Raw genomic sequence first — 19,481 nt, 5'->3', positions numbered from 1 at the left:
CTGACACCTGCTCTTCTTGGGTGCTGACAAGGTTGTGAGTACTGGCCCACTCTTGTGGCTCCCCGGGTCTAACTGAATCTCCGAGACGGCAAAGGACTTCTCAAGCATTCAGGACAAGCTGGCAAAGGCTTTTCAAACACTCCAGCAGGGAATGAGGTTGCAGGATTTCCATCCCTTCCTTGCTCCATCCTCAGAGCAGAGAAAGGCTGTGCAACCTATAGGGGAGAAAGCCCTCCCCCTAACCACAAATGAGCCCTTTGGCAGGATCTAGGAACTCAAGGCAGGAGCTATTTAGAGAAAAGCAGCCGGGTGTGGGATTTAAAACAAAAACCTCATAGAAATGAGCTCACTCCGTAAACCAGAGGCCACAGGAGAAGCACATGGTGTCTGGACCGTGATTACTAGGGTCAAGCCAGCTCCATGCTCGGAAAAGGCAGCCGGGGAAGGCCGGGGTGCTGGGGCCTGCACGCACCTGGCTCCGCCCCCAAGGACCCGCCTGCACTGGGTGGGCGCCACACGCGCGCTCGTACAACAGAGGATCGGTACGAGATTGGTGGAAACCCGGATCCCTTATTTGCATAGCGCCGGAGGCCAGCCCTGCCAGCGCCGCAGGGTCCCACCCAGCGGCAGCTGCCTCGGAAGAGCGGAGCCCTGGTTTATGTCCCTGTCTATGCCCGAGGGAGGGGCCCTCCTGGGAGCCAGCCGCGCCAACTGCCCTAGTCTCTGCACCTTCTCTAGGGGCTTCGCCGAGAGGCCTCCTAGAGGGCCCATCCTCTGGCAGGGGTAGGCCTCCTGCGCTCCTGGGCCGCGCACTTTAGGTGTGCTGTAGTGTAGGCACACATGGAGGCACCCGTGCACCTGCGCTCGCTTAGGCAGCAGTTACACCGACATTGGACCAACCCGACTAAATGAACGGCACCCGGTCAAATACTCTGACCTCTTGTTAACAAAAGGAGAAAACGAGTGGAAGTCATTGCGTTCAGGGATTTTACCCAAGAGAAACAGCATCCCAAACAAACTGGCACCCCCCTCCTCCTCCCCCAGAGTGCCTCTGACTCAGGCTCCACTTGCAGTTGCGGAGCCCTGCTGCTCAGACTCCTGCGCAGCATTAGAGGCACTCTTTCTGTGCTAAGCGCAGCGTCTTGACCAAATTACTCAGAGTACGGCAGGTGGATTAAAAACTAAACACTGAGCACTCTGAAGTTTTAAGAGTGAAAGGCTTGGGGGCTGGAGCGATGGCTGAGGTTAAGAGCACTGGCTGCTCTTCCTGGAGGTCCTGAGTTCAATTCCCAGCAACCACATAGTGGCTCACAACCATCTATAATGAGATCTGGTGTCTTTCTGGCAGGTAGGTGTACATGCAGACAGAACATTGTATACATAATAAATCTTTAAAAAAAAAAGTGAAAGGCTGTACAAGGAAGGAGCTGGCACTAAGCTAACTCGATAGTTTCCCCCTCAGAAGGCCCAGTGGCCAGCCCCTTTGTGGTAAAACATTCTTTAAATACCAGGAAAAAAACTTTTGCCAGCCAAGGTTTATCAACACAATTTATTTAGAACAAAATACATTTTAAGAACTTAATCTCTAAGAAGGTCCTCCTTATAGGAACACCAGGAACAGGAAAGCTCCCAGCAGGGAGGCAGAGAGACTACCAGCTGAGCCTGAGGGGTAGCAGGGCCCACAGGGCTAGCCACTGCAGCCAGCCCTCTCCTTAGGCTGTCCCACAGTAGCCATGTCCTCTTATGCCCACAGCAGAGAGCTGACATTGTGCTACCACCTTCCCAAGTAAATGGATACAATCCAGTCAACTGGTGACAACAGCTGTGGCCTGGGGTGAAGGAGTCTGTAACTAGCTGTTAGGCCGCTTTGCCATGGGCTCGTTCTCCTTCTCCTGTTTCAGCCATCGATCCAGGAAGCTGCTGCTGGCACCTCTTTTAGCAGGCAATGGGCTCTTCTGTAGAAACTGGCTGGACCACTGGGGTAAGCCTGATTCATCCTTTTTGGGTGATTCAGGGACTTCCTTTTTGGGCGACTTTGTAGCCAACCACTGCATCATCCTTTGACTGCTTCCACTTGTCTTGGGCTCCTATGAGAGAGAGGGAAGTCTCACAGCATCCAGGTTGGATCTTCAGAGGGAAGATAAAGTGAAGGAGAAAGCATGTACTACCCCACCCCCAATCTATGCTTGCATAGTGTTACTAAGGGTGCAGATAAAAGAGGGCTGCTGAGTGCTCTCAGGGTGCTTAAAGATCAGAGCACAAGAGTCAGTGTGGAGCTGGAGAATCTTCCTAACATGCAGGCAATGAAGTGCCTTCTAAGAAATTCAGGGATCAGTGGCCGGGGATGGGAGGCTGGGAAGTGAAGCTGCCACCACACTCAGGCTCAATGGTTTCTTGACTGTCACTACTCCCTCTGCTGCCTGTGTGCCACACCCAACACACAGGTTTATCAAACAAAATTTATTTAGAACAAGATAGGACTTAATTTCAATATCCTCCTTCTAGAGACTGAGGGAGTCCAGAGATGAAGATCCTCTGAAATGAGGATATAAACAAACAGCACTGTGACAATAAAAAAAATTACTATTGTTGGACAGTGGTAGTGCATGCATGCCTTCGATCCCAGCACTCAGAAGGCAGAGGCAGGTGGATCTCTGAATTCAAGGTTAGCCTAGTCTACAGATACAGTTCCACAACAGCCAGAGCTATAACAGAGAAACCCTGTCTGATCTGTCTAGTCCAAGGAGAATTATGTAACTACATTTCAAGTTTTACATCTCTTATGTATGTACACCTCTGTGGGTATGCACATGCCACCAATTGAATATGGTGATCAGAGGTTACTTGCAGGAGTGGATTAAGAGAATCATGTATGGGTTCTGTAGACAGAACTCAGGTTGTCGGGCTTGACAAATATTGCCTGTACCTGCTGAGCTCTCTTGCTGACCCCATAATTAAATTTTTAGAGAAAAAAAAATCCAGGGTCAGAACTGTAAAATATTTCAGAGGAGAAGCAATGACAATGACCATCAGTAAGGCAAACGAGCCTTTAGGGGCAAGGCAGGAGGCTGGCTGGTCCTCAGTTCGGAGACTGCGCCAGCACTGCACCAAGGGATACGCTGCTCTTGGCCCCTGCATGCCGAATAGATGAGAGCTGCTTCCACATGTCAGTGGGGCCAGCTCTCTGATGCAGAACTTCCCTTCCCACTGCAGGCATTTGCCCATTCATGTTCCTTAAAAACAAATCACCTGGGTCCTTGCTATAGGCCGAGAAGTTACAGAGCATTGCAAGAATGCTCTCAGGTGCTCTGGAAGAGAATGAGAACTGGAGCTCTTCCAATTTGTAGTTGTGAAAACAGTACATTAAAGAATCACAGCCGGGAGGCAGAGAGACAGCTCAGTTAGTAAAGTACTTGCTTTGCAGTGTGAAGGCCAGAGTTCCATCCCTAGCATCTGTATGCATAAGTATGCTAGGCATGGTGACACACATTTTATCCCAGAGCTAGGATGCAGAGCAGGATCCTTAAGGTTCTCTGGCCAGTTAGTCTAGCCTAACTGATGAGCTCCAGGCCAGTGGACTCAGTGTTTCTCAAGATGGTATCTGAAGTTGTTCTCTGGCCTCTCAACACAGGTGCACATGCTCTGTAACTTCTCAGCATTTAGCAAGGATGCAGGGGATTAAAGGAACATGAACGGGCAAATGCCTGCAGTGGGAAGGGAAGTTCCACATCAGAGAGCTGGCCCCACTGACATGTGGAAGCAGCTCTCATCTCTCTGTAGCATCCTGGATTATAGGTATGTGCTCAAAAAATAAATCTACAGACAAAACAAAAAACCAAACCAAAACAAAAAGAACAAACAAAAAACTTAGAAAACAACAATAGCCAGGCATAGTGGCGCATACCTTTAATCCCAGCACTCAGGGAAGCAGCGGCAGGCTGACTGCTGTGAGTTCGAGGCCAGCCTGCTCTACAAAGTGACTCCAGGACAGCCAAGGCTACACAGAGAAACCCAATCTTGAAAAAGAACAACAAAAAAGCCAGTTATGGTAGTAGATGGCTTCAGTAAATACCAGCAATAAGGAGGCTGAGGCAGATGGATTTCTGTGTGTTTGAGGCCACTTTGAGGTCTACATAGCCAAGTTCCAGGCTAGGCAGGACTAGCTACATAGTGAGACCCTAAAATTCAAATCACATGAAATCAAACGAGATAAATATTAAAGTTCTGATGATGCGCAGGAGTCTCAGAACGGACTAGCTCACAGTCCCTACCTTCTTAACCACCAAATCAGCAGGAGCCAGACACTCAGGAGTGTTGTTTCGGGAGTTGTTCACCACTGGAGAAACTGGATGGAAGGTGATATTGTCTATGGGGTGGATTAACTTCAGAGCTTCCTGAGTGGCGACCTCACCAAAGTCAAGCCATTTGGAGACTGCCTCTTCTCCATCTAGTATGGCAGGCATCCTGGCCAGGGATCCAATAAAGAGGTAGATAAGGGTAGCACAAGGAAAGAAACTGAGTCAGTTGATAATTAAGGCATCACAGAGGCTACTGGTCCTCCCTCTTACCTCACATGGCTCCAAGTTCCCAATACAACCTGATAGTGCACTGGAGTCAACATTCATTAACTGATGAAATTTCATGGCTCATTTTTCTTTTTAAGGCAAGGTTAAGTTGCTTAAGCTAGACTTGAATTCAAGATCAATCCTCCTGTTTCACCTTCCTAGCAGCAGGAACGGCAGACCTGACCTTAGTGTTCATTTTAAATTTGCCAACCTGTTTGCAGTGCCTCCGACATATCAGCAAGTTTTACATTTGCTTATGCAAAATATCAGTAGGAAGCAGTAGGTGGGAAGCATGGTGGTGCACACCGTTAATCCCAGCACTTGCAAGGCAGAAGTAGGTGGATGTCTGTGAGCAAGACCAGTCTGGAACACATGCTGGAACACATGCACACAGTCATGGCTAGGGAGAGAGAGACCTTATTTGAATCCTCCCATCACACTCCCACTAAACAGAAACACAGAGTGGGGACTGGAGAACTGGTTTTATTGGCTGTTGACCTTGCTGATGACCCAGGTCTTTTTCCCAGTACCTACACAGTGGCTCTGTAACAACAGTCCCAGGGGATTTGATACCCTCCTTTGACCTCAGCAGGTAGATGGCATGCATATGTAGCGTGCACACACACATTCGGGCAAAACACTCATATATGCTCTCTCCGACTCCTACTTTCAGATTAAGTTATATGACCTCTTAACTGCTCCTGCCACCAAGCCTTTGTTCTCTATCACGAACCCTAACCCTCTTACACTATGTTATGAAAACCACCACCGAACTAAAGTCAAAAGTGGAAAGGAGATGATCAATATCATTGTTACTGAACAGATATTGAGGCAAGGCTACCCCTACCTGCTATTTGATCTACAAATGTAGAAAGACAAAAGAATCATGAAAAAATGTGAGAAGGCCGAGATGGGTCAAGAAGTTCTGCCAAGAAAATGAGAGCCTTGAAGATGAGCATGGTGCCAGTCACCAAAAGTCAACAATGACTAATCAATAAAGCTAATCCTCTTATGACTACACAAGAGTTCCCAAGAATTCACACTGCCTGGTGTTTGCTACCAGTTCATCTACTACAGCTTTCTGCAGCCCAGCAAAACCACTACATCTGAGAAGCATGCTCAGCAAACTGAGATGCACCAAAACTGCAATGCCAGAAGGCAGCAATGACTAATAGAGAAGGACCAGTTCTTCTGGCAATGCCTTCTCTGTGACAACAGCCAACCACCCATCTCACAACTAGTGCTTTAAAAGGTCATATCCATTATATTCACCTGATTTCTTACCAACTACTTTAAGTGTTTTCATAACCATTAGCAGACAAAACACTACCATGTTCAGGAAGATGCAGAAAATGCTTTCTAAGAGTGTGTCAAACTTCAAAGCTCAGTTTTATGCTATAGAAATAAATTTATTTCTTATTGACAAAAATGTGTGGACTATAATGGTTTATATGTGATTAATAAAGACGTGTTTGAGACTTTAAAAGAAGCTCATATACATAAAAGATTTAATAAGATTAATAAAACAAAAATAGGGTGAACACAAAAAACTGCCCACAGTGGAACTGATTTTTCAGGAATATACAAAACATGCACATATCCCTTCTCAGACACCCACAGCTATTTTGTTGACCACACATTCAAGCTGTACTTTGCTACTGTTTTGCATTTGATAATTTTTACATAATTTGAAAATACTCAGAGGCTGGAGAGATCTTCCGAAGGACCCTGCTTCAATTCCCAGCACCCACATGGAAGCTCACAACTGACTATAGCTCCAGTTCCACGGTGATCTGGCACCCTCAAACAAACATACATGCAAAGCATTAAATATGCTTGAAAAAAGATTTATATAAAAGAAGAACAGAAAATACTCAATTTAACACCTCAAACATGCCTAGGTTTCTTGCCTCAAACATGTTAGGTTGTGTATACAAATAAAACTACTTTAAATACTGAGAAGTTAGAAATGATAAGCATTTTGAAATAAAAATGAGAACATGATTATTTCCAAGACAACAGCTATGAAGTAAAACCCATCAGTGACAATGCTGTAAAAATACAGGTCCATATCTGGAGCAACATCAAAAAATGCTGGAACTTTTTTCAAAGCGTAAGCACAATTATTTATTTAATGCCAGTACTGATTTTGTAGTTTCAAATACAGCTACATTTCCCAAAGCTTTTTGCAGTAAGAAAAAGCCACAAATGCATGTGAATATGGGACTCACGGAATCCTAGCAGTGACACAGAAGGTAAATGAAGGTGACTATTCATTTGATAAAATGTTCGATTTGCTCCCAGAAGCAGATACTATTATTCTTTGATGTTTCACTGGTAATTGTCTTATCTGAGACAGGCTCTTGCTATGCAGTACTTGTGAAAACTTGTGGCAGCTTCTCACCATTGCCTCCCAGTGCTCGGTTCATAGGCCTGTGCCACCACAACTGGCACTAAGAGTATTGTCTTCTCAACCCTATTTCTCCTGTGCTGGTTACTTTTTGTCAAGCGGACATAAGCTAGAGCCATTGGGGAAGATAGAGGGAAGAGCTGAGAAAGCGCCTGACTCAAACTGGCCTATAGGCATGTCTGCAGGGCATTTTCTTGATTACTGGTTGATGAGAAGAGCTTAGCCCTCCGTGAGTGGTACTGCCCCTGAGCACATGGTCCTGGGCTATCTAAGAAAAGTATCTGAGCACACCAGAGAGCAGATTGCCTCTATGGCCTCTGCTTTACTTCCCGACTCCAGGTTCCTGCTTGAGCTCCTGCCCTGACTTCCCTTCATGATGGACTAGGATGGGAATGAAACCCTTTCCTCCTCAAGTTTCAACTGGTCATGGTCTTTATCACAACAACAGAAAGCAAACCAGGATATCAGCTTCTAGTTTTATAGGCCAGGCACACATTTTACTGGTTGACTGGCACAGCTGATTTTAGGGAGACAAATGTATAAACATATTAACAGGCCAATGCTTTAACTTTAACAAATATGTACTTTTGAAAAGATTTATTTATATTATAATTATGTGTAGAAGTGTGTGTTGTATGTGGGAATGTGCATGTAAGCTGCAGGTATCTGTAGATGCCAGAGGAAGTGGATTCCCAAGAACTGAAATTATAGACAGTTGTGAGCCGCCTAAAAATCAAAGCTGGGTCCTTTGGAAGAGTAACCAGAGCTGCTCTAATTCACTGAGCCAGTGAACTGGGGGTAAATCTCAGTGATACACCACTTGCCTAGTAAGTCCATAGCCATGCTAAGTATATATTCAACCATGAACTATACCACCAGTCCCTAAAAATATTTTAAAGTCTCAGAAATCCAAATTATTTCATGTGTTTTTCACTGTAAATTTTGTATGCAAGTTGGTAACATTCTGGGGAATACATATCATGTTTTGGAAAAAATGATTATAATTTGCACAAGTTAGTTTTCTACTCTCTAAACTCAGAGCAACCTCTCCCTGGGAAAAAGCAGGACTTGCCTGTTGTGGATGTCACTCAAGCCTCTGCAGGAGTCCACAGTGATGATGCTGTAGGAATACAAGCGCTCTCCCTCTGGGGGTTCCCAGCAGTCAAAGATCCCTGCCATGGTCAGCGGCCTCCAGTTGTCCCAGACCTTTTCCTTGCTGTCAAGGCTCTCTGCAGCCTCGTTCCCACCTGACTGGAAAGAGCAGGTTGGTTAGAGATGCCCAGTGCTGCTTCAGACCTGACAATACACTAGCTTGGAAGCAATTCGGCTCATTCTACTTTTGACCCTGTCTGAACCATTATCTTCAACACCAAGAGGCTTCATGGCAAATGTCCACTGAAGTGGCAGATTATGGCTTCTTAATACTTTTAGAATTTAATACCTTCACTTGGCTTTCAAGTTTCCAAAAAATCTAGCTCAGGAAGAGCCTATTACCAAGAAGAGCCTGGCTACAGGGAAAAACCCTCTGGTGTGTCACTGCTCACCATAAAATAAAAGCCTGTGCTGAATTTAAAAAAAAAAAAAAAAGATGAAAATAGCAAAATCTAAGCCCTGTTCCATTCCTATGAGAGTGACTTGATCTAACACATAAAGGCATAATAGAACATTCCCATGAATAATTATTATTAATTTTGGTCTCTGCCCTATATACTGACTTAACAACAAAAATTTTAAAACACATGCACACACACACACACAAACACACGCACACGCATGCACACACGCAGATGCACAGCCTAGGAAAAAAGAATCCACTGCCAAGAGAAATCAGAACCAGACTTAAGGCATGATTACATTTCCCAGATGACTTAGTCAATATATTAAAGGCCCTCTAAACAATGAACAATACCCAAACTTAAACACAGAAAAAAAGAGAAATTCAGAAGGTAACATTCAAGAACTATGTACCAAATCAAATAATATAACACATCTAACATATATAAATACATGCTTTTTCAGAAATATAAAACCAGTCTTTGAGCTGGCCTTAGTGGGATATGCCTTTAATCCCAGCACTCAGGATGCAGAGGTAGGCAGATCACTGTTAGTTTGAGGCCGGCCTGGTCTACAGAGTAGTTCCAGAGCTACATAATAGAGAGACCCTGTCTCAAAAACAAAACCACCCCCCACCCCAGAAACCCAGAACAAAACGAAACCCATCAATTAAAAAGCAGTTGGGGAGATGGTACAAGCCAGTAAAGTACTTCCCACACAAGCATGAAGATCTGAGTTCTCATGCCCAGTATATTGACATAAAAAATTGGACAACATGGTGGAATGTGCCTATTACCACTTGGGAGCTTGCTAGCCAGCCAGCCAGCCTACACAAACCAATGAGCTTCCAGTTCAATGAGAAACCCTGTCTCAAAAAAAAAAAAAAAAAAAGTTTAAGGACAATTGAAGACATGCAGCATCAAACTCTGGCCTCTACCTGAATAAGCACACAGAGCCATGGGCATCTGGGTGCCTGGAACAAAAATGGCATTAGTGCCCCCTTAAGAGAGCAAAAAGTTATGTGCCGGTACAGTGGCACATGCCTGTAATCCCAGCAGTCAGGGAGGCAGAGGCGGGCAGATCTCTTTGAGTTCAGGGTCTACAAAGTGAGTCCAGAACAGCCAAGGCTACACAGAGAAACCCTATCTCAAAAAACAAAAACAACAACAAAAAAAGAAGACTAAAGAAAGAAAAGCAAGCAAGCAAGCAAGAGAACAAGAGGTTGCTTAGCAGTGGTGCTACACACCTTTAATCCCAGCACTTGGGAGGCAGAGGCAAGGGACCTCTGAGTTCAAGGCCAGCTTGGTCTGTAGAGGCTTAGTTAAAAAATACAAAGAAGGGAAATTAATAAGGCTGTTGGCAGACAAAAAATAATTGAAAGAAAGAAAGTGAAAGTATTCAGTTCAATTTGGTTTTGAAATGACGGGCTTTATTATTACCATGTGAGCAACTATACCAACTGTTAGTATTCATTTAAAAATGATGCTGCACACACCAAAGATATTATATGAAAGAGATTTATTGGATGGAGGTAGAGAGAGAGAAGAAAATGAGAGCGACATGGTGAGGGAAAGAAATTGAGGCAGAGAGAGTAAGAGTAAGAGGAGGCAAAGTAGTGGGTTGGTCTTTTAATGCTTGTGCATACACAGCTGAACTGCGACTGCCACACACCTGGTGGACCGCGTGTGATGACATCATAGGTTAGTAGGCAATCCAGAAGCCGGCTGCCTATATGCTAACAAACTGTACTAAATATATATTCACACAAAGCCTTCCCTGCATGTGAGTGTTCATAGCAGCATCATTCCAAAAAAAAAAAGGTGGAAACTTGGTGGTTTTAAAAAAATAATTGTCCTGACATAATGACTTGTTTTTTTGTTTGCTGAATATACCACGCACTTCAGAAACAAGGCCCAAACTTCCCTGAGCTGGAACTAACTCAAATGCCAAATCCCTTAGAGCTAGCTTTTATGGAACCAAAAGGCACTTTGCAAGTTTCCAAAGAAGGAGGCAACCAATAGTCTACCTATTATGATGCTTATGAACCACATCAATGACCAGCAAGGCATGATAATCCTGGTAACCAATAGCTCTTTAATTGGAGTCAACAAGAGGGAACCCATGCCTGGTACTGGAAACCTACTAACTAGTGACATCATAGATGCAGGAGGGGAATCTACTACCACTACTTTACTAATAGCATAATCCCTAACAACAATCTAAGCATTTGTGCTCATGCCACAGTAAGTGTAGTCTTCACCCCTCATCAAGGAAATTTCTTTTTGCAACAGAGACCATTACAGAAAACCACAACAAATCAAAATGAAGTGTTGTGGAGCACAATCTCAATGGACACAGCTACAAAAAACACTCCTGCACCTGAGGCTCAGAGAACACTGCAGAAGGGTGTTCTGAGGGTGGGAAGATTACAAGAGCCAGAGGATCAGTGAGTTTGCTGTGAGGTTGTGTCTCCTAACAATGTCAGAAGCTAAACCTATAAAGCCTCACCAACATGACTGCCCAAATGTGAGCTAAACAGGAACACCAAAGCATAAGCAAAAGTAGATGGGGGAAAAGCCCACAAGGCCTCAACCCTATACAAATACAACAAATGAGAAATACAGAGAGTGGGAGAAATAATCATTCCTAGGGAAGAGCACACCAGCTGGCGTCCAGTGTCAAGAGGTCAGCACTGAAAACATACACATAAGTAACATTACATGGACATTGTGTGTGTATGTTTGTATGTATACACATACATCTATGCATGCAATAATGATGAAAAAGAGGCCAATGAACGAGAGGGGGTATATGGTAGAGTTTGGAGGGAGGAAAGGGTGAAATGTTGCAATCATAATCTCAGAAACAAACTATAGGCATGCAACTTAATGGAGATAGTTCTGAGCAATGTGGCAACAGGCTTCATTTTGTACTTACAGTGAGGAGTGTATTTACAGTGAGAGTCACCACTAGATATGTGTCCTATTGCTCTATGACCTTGATTTGTTCCTCTGTCTTTCCAAACATACTGTGCACACAACTGTTCATACCTTCTCTGTCTTGGTTTGAGGAAAATAGATGAAGTATGGTTGCCTCTGGCTTGTCCCCTGACACCGCTGCCACTCGTAGAATCCATCTGCTAAAACAACACATCGCCGTCCTTTTCCCAAAGGAACCTGAGAGAAAACGAACAGGATATGGTCATAGTGAACGGGTTCCATTACATGGACTTTTATGTTCAGCACTGTGCTTTGGTGGTAGAGGCTTGCCTAGCAAGTACAAAGCCATAGGTTTCACCTTCAGAACCAGATCAAATGTGTGTGTGTGTGTGTGTGTGTGTGTGTGTGTGTACATATACTAACTACAACACTCAGGTTTCATGTGTGGCTCCGGAGGAGTTACCTTTTGCCTTTTTTAAAGTGCTGGGTAAGGACTGAACTCAGCTGAGTATGCTACCACTGAGCTACATATACATACCCAGAGAAGTTAGTTTCTCTGCACCTCAAATCTCTTACGACATTTTTTAAAAAGATGCAGGGTCTCACTATGAAGCTCTGGCTGTCCTGAAACTCTGTAGACCAGGCTGGCTTTGAACTCACAGAAATCTGCCTGCCTCTGCCTCCCAACTGCTGGGACTAAAGGTGTATGCCACAACACCTGGCTTTAGATATTTTGAATTTTCGAGACAGGGTTTCTCTGTGTAGCCCTGGTTGTCCTGGACTCACTCTGTAAATCAGGCTGGCCTCAAACTCAAGAGACCCTCCTGCCTCTGCCTCCAAAGTACTGGGATTAAAGGTGTTCGTTGCCCTACCATCCAGCTTGCATATTCATTTTTTTAAAAATAACTACTCTGTATGACAGAACATGTTTGTAGCTAAAATGACAATTTGGGGGAGTCAGTTTTCTCCTATCACATGGGCCCTAGGGATGACTCTCACACTTGGTAGCAGCCTTTACCTACTGAGCCATCTAACAGAGCCCCATATCACTTCTTATATATAAAGTCACCACTCAACTAAACAGATGTTGAAAGATTAAACAAAAGGCAAAGAAAGACTGAACATAAAGGCAAAAAGCTCTTTCCCCCTGAACAGCTACACATGGCAGCTAGTGCCGCATAGCATTTTTCTCCAAGAGGAAAGGGGAGACTCAGGAGGTAAACAAAACATATGTATGAGTAAGTAAAAACCTGCAAGATTCTAGAAAGGACCTCCCCAGCTTTACAGTAGTAAACAACTGCTCTCCTAGGGAAGGACCCATCCAGTTGCAGAGAGATTCAGAGTGGCAGCTTTTGAGTGCTGAAGTGGCTGTCAGTGATGAAGCTGCTTTTTAAGTCATCCCTGCTCCTGTAAGTGACCCCATACCCATACTCCTCTTAGTAAACCAATAAAAACTCAGTGGTTCACCAAGCTGAATTTTTGTCTGTCTTGGGCTCCTCTTTAGGGGTAAGTAGATGTATGAATTACATGTCCCCAGTTTAAAGCTTGCCAACAACCTGTCTCCAGTTTGCTCCAAGTAGACCAGGCTTTGCAGTATTCACACACTGTCTCATCCTTTCCCAGATTGAATTAGGCTGGCTCTCAATGACAAATAGAATGCAGCACAAGCAATGCTATATATGACAGACAAGACCAGGTCACAAAGATTTTGTAGTTTCTATTCTGCTTTCCTGAATCATGAGCACTGCAGTAAATGAGGTGCCACATCAGAAGCTTGGCTAAGATACACGCATGCTAGGAATGTAGAAAGGCTTCTAAGTTCCAGACATACCACCTAAGTTATCAGCTAGGTATGAAGAAGCTACTTGTCTTAGTGTGTTTTCTATTGCTGCTGCAAAATACCATGCCCAAAAGCAACTTGGGGAGGAAAGGTTTTATCTCTGTTTATCATTTATCATGAAGGGAAGTCGGAGCAGCAACTCAAGAAAGAACTGAAGTCGATGAACCCAGTGTGGTAGATTTCAATGCCAGCACCTGGGAGGCAGAGAGAGGCAGGTAGATCTCTGAGTTTGAGACTAACCTGGTCTACAGAGTGAGTTCCAAGACAGCCAAGGCTACATAAAGACCCTGTCCACACAACAATAATAACAGCAACAGGCATGGAAACAGAGGCCTTGGAGGAATGCCGTTTACCAGCCTGCTTCACATAGCTTGCTCAGTTTTGTTTCGTTTCCATATAACCCAGGACCACCTGTCTAGGGGTGATACTGCCAACAGTGAACTGGGTCCTTTCACACCAATCACTGATCAAGAAAATGCCCCACAGACATGCCCACAGGCTACTCTGATGGGAGGTTTTCCTCAGTTGAGGTTCTTTCCTTCCAGCAGAGCTCAGCTTGTGTCAATCTGGCAAAAAAAACTAACCAGTACAACTACCATAGGTATCTATCCTCAGACAGGTAAGTACATCAAACATTGCCAGTAAAAACTGCCTCACTGAGCACAATTACTCCACAGTACATGAGATAATTTTTTTTTTGCCTTTAAAATTTTATTATTTTTATTTATTTTTGGTGGGAAAGGGGCTGATTAGGCCACCATGGGCATGTGTAAGTCAAAAGACAATTTTCGAGAGGAGTTGATGCTATCTTTCTACCAAGTGTGTTCTGGTGGTTGATGTCAGGTCATTAGCTTTGGTAGCAGCTGCTTCACCCAGGGAACTTTCTGTTTGCTACCTCCACCCTCATTTTGAGATTAAGGTCTCACTGTATACCTCTGCTTGGTCTGAAGCTCACTAAGTAGACCAAGTTAGCCTTGAACTCGCAGATCTGTTGGCCTCAGCCTCTCCAGTGCTGGGATTAAAAGTGGGTGCCACCATCTTGGGCCAATTATTTAGTTTTAAACCACTGTCCTAGTTACTTTTCAATTGCTGTAATAAGACACCAAGCAAAACAACTCAAAGAAAGGGTTTCACAGGAGGTTACAGTTTTGTATTTTGAGGCACAATTACCAGACAGAGAATAAGAGTACTAACTGGTAGTGTCATGGGCTTTTGAAGCCTCCAAGCTCACTCCACAGTCACACACCTCCTCCAATCATGCCACACCTCCTAATCCTTCTTAAACAGTTTCACCAACTGGGGACCAAGTTACTATGAGCCAATGGGAGCCAGTCTCATTCAAACCACCCAAACCAGTAAGTTTGGGCATTACTGGTCTAGAACATAGCAATAAACAGAACAGAACTCAACGTTAACAACTGGGAATATCTTAGCAGGGTGGTGGCTGCATATACCTGTAATCCCAGCATTTGGGAGGCAGAGGAAGCCAGATCTCTGAGTTTGAGGCCACTCTGGTCTGCAGAGCAAGTTCCAGAGCAGCCAGGGCTACAGAGAGCACTATCTTGAGAAAAATAAAAAACAAAAAACCAAAAACAACAACAAAACCCTGGGAATATCTTTTGGAGCCGTATTTCTCAGGGATACAACATACTAAACAACGTTAGAGTGCCCTTTCCTTGGACAAGCTACCTACCTTGAATGACTGCTTCTCCAATATGGTATCACTCCGACAGTTGGTCGTGTTGAACTGCAGCTTGGAAGGGTCACTTTCTTTGAACCAAGACGGGACCAGGCCCCATCGCATGGGAATGATTATCTGCTCTGATGAGTCTGCATCCTGCCATTGAAAAAAGGTTCAGATTTAGCATCTAAATTGGTGATTCACACTTGTAATCCCAGCACTCAAAAGGCTGAGGCAGGAGGATTGCTGCTAATTTAAGACCAGTTTGGGAGCCAGGTGTGGTGGCACATGCCTGCAATCTTAGCACTCAGGGAGGCAGAGGCAGGCAGATCTCCGTGAGTTCCAGTCCAGCTTGGTCTACAAAGTGAGTCCAGGATAGCCAAGGCTATACAGAGAAACCCTGCCTCAAAAAACAAAAAAATTAATTAAGAAGACTAGTTTGGGCTATATAAAAAGTCCCAAGCAAGCCTGGATGACAGAGAAATCCTGCTCAAGTGCTGCAGAGATGATGCAGTGGTTGGGAGCACGTGCTGCTTTTATAGAGGACCTGACTTAGGTCTCAGCACCATGTCTGGCAGCTACAACTGCATGTAACTCTAGCTACAGAGAATCTGAGGACCTCTTCCCACTGACATACACTCACACAGACACATGAGCACATATATAAATTTAAAACAAAATTGGTTGAGCAAGACACAAAAATAAAATTAAACAGGCTCAGATACAGCAGAAAGACCATAATTACTATATACAAAGAATACAAGGTTATTAAGGGGGAAGAAGTCAGCTGAGCAGTGTAGTGCCTGCTCTTAATCCTAGCATCTGGAAGACAGATAGATCTCTGTGAATTCAAGGCCAGCCTAACTTACATAGCGAGACCCTGTCTCCATTAAAAAAAAAAAAAAAAAAAAAAAGTGGCTCAAGAATGGTGGGTAGAAAACACCTGCAACCCCAACAACCTGGGAGCTGGTGCAGGTGTGAACTCCAGGCTAACCTGGAGCACTGGAAGCTTCTGAACGTGGAGGGTGATGAAGAGGCTCACAGCTGGCCAAAATTCTGAGAATTATGACTTTTAAGTGTTCAGTTCTAAATGGACACCTATATCATCCCTGTAAGGTACAGGGAAGAGAGAATAAAAAGAATGAAAAAGTTAAAGAAGGGAAGAAAAGTAGAAGGATGAAGAAAAGAATAGCAGATAGGGCTGGAAAGTAATGGTCAAGTTAGAATAATCACAGTACATTGTATTCATACATAAAATTGTTAAAAAATTAATGAAAGAATATAAAAGAATATAAACGTGGAAGGACTAATCTGGGCATAGTAGTGCAGGCCTTTAATCCCAGCAACTTGGGAGGCAGGTAGAACTGAGTTCAAGGCCAGCTTGATCTACAAAGAGTTCCAAGACAGGGACACACAGACAAACCCTGTCTCAAAAAAACAAAACAAAACAAAACAAAACAGAAAAGGTAGAACGATCAGAAGGACTGCTGTGAGTGAAACTGTCTTCTGGAAATGACGTAGCTGCTGCACCCATGAACTCAAGAGCAGTACTGGATTCCTGACAAGACCTACTCAAGAATGGGCTCTCAACATTCAACATTCCACCATGAATAGAAGATTGCTCGTGAAGCTCTAGCCCTCCCTGAAAAGCTGTAGGCAGGTAAGGTTGATGGGGGAGGAAGTCAACGGTACCTTTTTCTGGCCTCCACAGATATTGTACAATGTCTATGTGGTACATAGACAATCATTCAGGCAAAACACCTATGCATATATATAAATGTCAGTGATGTCTTCATTAAGAAATCCTGCTCTCACAATCCTATTGGTCTGTTTTTCATCACTGCACAAAACCCCAAACAAGAGAGTGATGATTACAAAGTGGCTGAGAAGCCAAGTATTGAAACTATTGGTCGGTATTAGTCATCTTCCTGTATGGGGTCTGACCTTGGACCAGCACAGCTGGTGGCACTGTGGTAGATGAGGAAGTACTATGCAAATCAGTGGTTTCCAATACAAATATTGCTTTCTATACTTACATGCTGGCAGTTGAAACACTGAAATGCTCATTTTGTTTCAGAATTTACAGGTTTGAGAAAAATGCAAAAAGAGAGAAAAATGAAGTATCAAATATTTGCCAAGTTAAGAAACCCTAGGAGCCAAAATAAATCATTACAGATGTGCACGCAAACATGAGCAAACTCAAATGCCCCAAAAGAGAGAGCTATGTTTGCTGACGGTTCCATCTCCCCATCCCTGCTCCCCAAGATCCACCCACTGGGACAGGGACCGTGGTCTGTTAGCACTTAAGAGTACTTGCTGCTCTCGAAAAGGATCTGGGTTCAATTCCAAGCACTCAAATGGTGGCTGTTTGTAACTTCAGTTTCAGGGTATCTGAAGCTCTAACTCCGAGGGCACCAGGCACACACCTAGTATACATACACATACACATGCGGGCAAGACATTTGTACACATAAAAATTGTTTAAGCTTTAAAAAAAATGTATTTCTTGTGTTAGGACTGAACCCAAGGCTATGGGCATATGAAAAATGTTGTACAATCCCCGAGTGACATCACCAGCTCCAATCACATTTATTTGTGTGCACGCATTCACTCTCTTGCATGCCCGCCACAGAATGGGAAGGAAATACAGAGGACAACTTGCAGAAGCTGGTTCTACCTTGCAAGTTTTCGGAATCAAATTCTGCCTTCTGGTTTGGCAGTGCATGCGCTCACCCCCTGAGACATTTTGCAAGCTCCCTAATCACTTTTCTTTGAGACAGAGTTTTGCTAAGCAGCCTTGACTAGCCACCAACTCACAGTGATCTGCCTTCCTCTGGCTTCCTTCATGCTGGGAGTGCGTACCACACCTGTTTGTTTTTTTAACCACACTCAGATGACACCGATAAATCAGTAATATTTAAAGGCTGCTATCTTAAAAAAAAAAAAACCAACAAGCTAGGCAGAGTGTACACTCCTGTAATAGGATTCTGGAGACAGAAGCTGGAGGTTTGCTGCAAGCTTGAGGCCAGCTTGGCCTAAATAGTGAGTTCCTCTGTCTCAAAAGAATTTTTAAATGTATTCAAATAGGAGGTCCATATAAACTGGGCATGCATTAAAAGTCTGACTGCGCCTGAAGAATACCGACTTATTCCTTACTGAGGCCCAGATCGATTTTCAACTAGGGCCTGGGTCTATCTGTAAGGGCTGCTTTCAAGGTCACTGCCCCTCAGCTGGGCAGACACCGGAGGCGTCGGGAGAGCTGCGAGGCTGGGCCAGAAGCTAGCAGGGGCTCCCACTGGCTCCCACTGCCTTACCTTCTCAAAGTGCAGCCGGGAGAGGAGCACGGGGCTGCTCGACTGAGGGCTCTTGTTGTAGGAGGGGCTGTACTTCTCCGGGTCCCTCCACTGCGGGAGCCGCCGCCTGCCCTGCCGGTCGTGGTAGGCACAGGCCCTGGTGAGAACGTCTCTGGGCAAGTGGCAGGACGTCCGCCCGCACATCTTCAGCACTGCCCCTCAGACCTGTAAAGTCACCAAAACGGAAGCTCGCACTCCCCCGGCCACAGCGTCCTCCCTGCGACGTGCGCAGGATCCCCGCCGCCACACCTCCCGCGGCGGCTCCGTTAGGCCAGGGGCGGCCGGCGCGGCGACCGCAGGGCCCGCAGTGCAGGAGCCTGGCTTCGGGTGCTTCCGGCAGAGCCAGCCCCCGAGTTTATTTCGGCGGATTAACAATTCAGCAAGGGAAGGCGAGCGCCCTCCGCAGTCACGCCCGCGAAAGCGGCGGAGACCGCGCGACCGCCCTGCTCCGAGAGGCGCCCGGTAAGCCAAGACCCTGGGCGCTCCTCCGCCCGGCCGGCCGCGCCCCCTCAGCTGTACCCCGTCCTCCGCCCGGCCTGTCGCGCCCCGTCAGCGGGACCCCGTCCTCCTCCCGGCCTGCCGCGCCCCCTCAGCCGGGTCCCGTCCTCAGCGGGGCCCCGTCCTCCGCCCGCCCCCTCAGCCGGGCGCGCCCCGTCAGCGGGGCTCTGTCCTCCGCCCGGCCGGCCGGCCGCGCCCCCTCAGCCGGGTCCCGACCTCCCCTCCTCACTACCGCCCGCCCAGCCGCTCGCGAGGCCCTCTTCACACCCCCTTCCCGCCGGCGGGCCATCCCCGCGCGACCGCCCCTCCTCACCGCCAGCGGCTCTAAGTCCCGTCTTCCCCGCTTCCCGCGGCCTCCGCAGGGACACCCGTCCCGCCCCGCCCCCGACGTGACGTTGGCGCCATCGGGGTTTCCTCCCCACAGGCGGGGGTGTGGCTAGGCGGTGAGCGGAAGCGGAAGCCACCGAAGGCCTTAGGTGCGAGGCTGTAACGCCGAACAACACACTCCTGAGACACGCACTCCGGGAGGTCCCACCTTCCTCCTTCCCAGGCCAGACTCTGAAGCCAGAAAGAGACTTGTAGCTCTCCACAGAACCCTTTAAATGTCAGGAAGCCCCGCCCTGTTTCCTTTTTAACATTTG

The 19,481-nt window shown here is 45.8% G+C and overlaps 1 protein-coding gene across 2 annotated transcripts; it reads right to left on the bottom strand.

The window, feature by feature from the left end:
• Positions 1-1,535: 1,535 nt before the first annotated feature.
• Hmces (5-hydroxymethylcytosine binding, ES cell specific) lies at positions 1,536-19,281 on the bottom strand. 2 transcript variants are annotated; one of them, XM_021638820.2, is made up of 7 exons: positions 19,154-19,281; positions 18,304-18,507; positions 15,002-15,145; positions 11,580-11,705; positions 8,048-8,226; positions 4,272-4,464; positions 1,536-2,087 (listed from the first exon to the last, which is right to left on the bottom strand). In XM_021638820.2, exons 2-7 carry the CDS (start codon positions 18,484-18,486, stop codon positions 1,851-1,853), a joined length of 1,062 nt encoding a protein of 353 aa, XP_021494495.1. In that variant the 5' UTR covers positions 18,487-18,507; positions 19,154-19,281; the 3' UTR covers positions 1,536-1,850. The 2 variants fall into 2 exon arrangements, with proteins under 2 accessions (XP_021494495.1, XP_060239698.1); XM_060383715.1 differs by lacking the exon at positions 19,154-19,281 and adding an exon at positions 19,108-19,122.
• Between the last annotated feature and the right edge of the window lie 200 nt (positions 19,282-19,481).

This window comes from Meriones unguiculatus, chromosome 5, assembly GCF_030254825.1.
Source record: "Meriones unguiculatus strain TT.TT164.6M chromosome 5, Bangor_MerUng_6.1, whole genome shotgun sequence".
In the NCBI taxonomy this organism is placed as follows: Eukaryota; Metazoa; Chordata; class Mammalia; order Rodentia; family Muridae; genus Meriones; species Meriones unguiculatus.
Note: the sequence above shows the minus strand (reverse complement) of the source record. Positions and strands in the feature narration are given on the sequence as shown.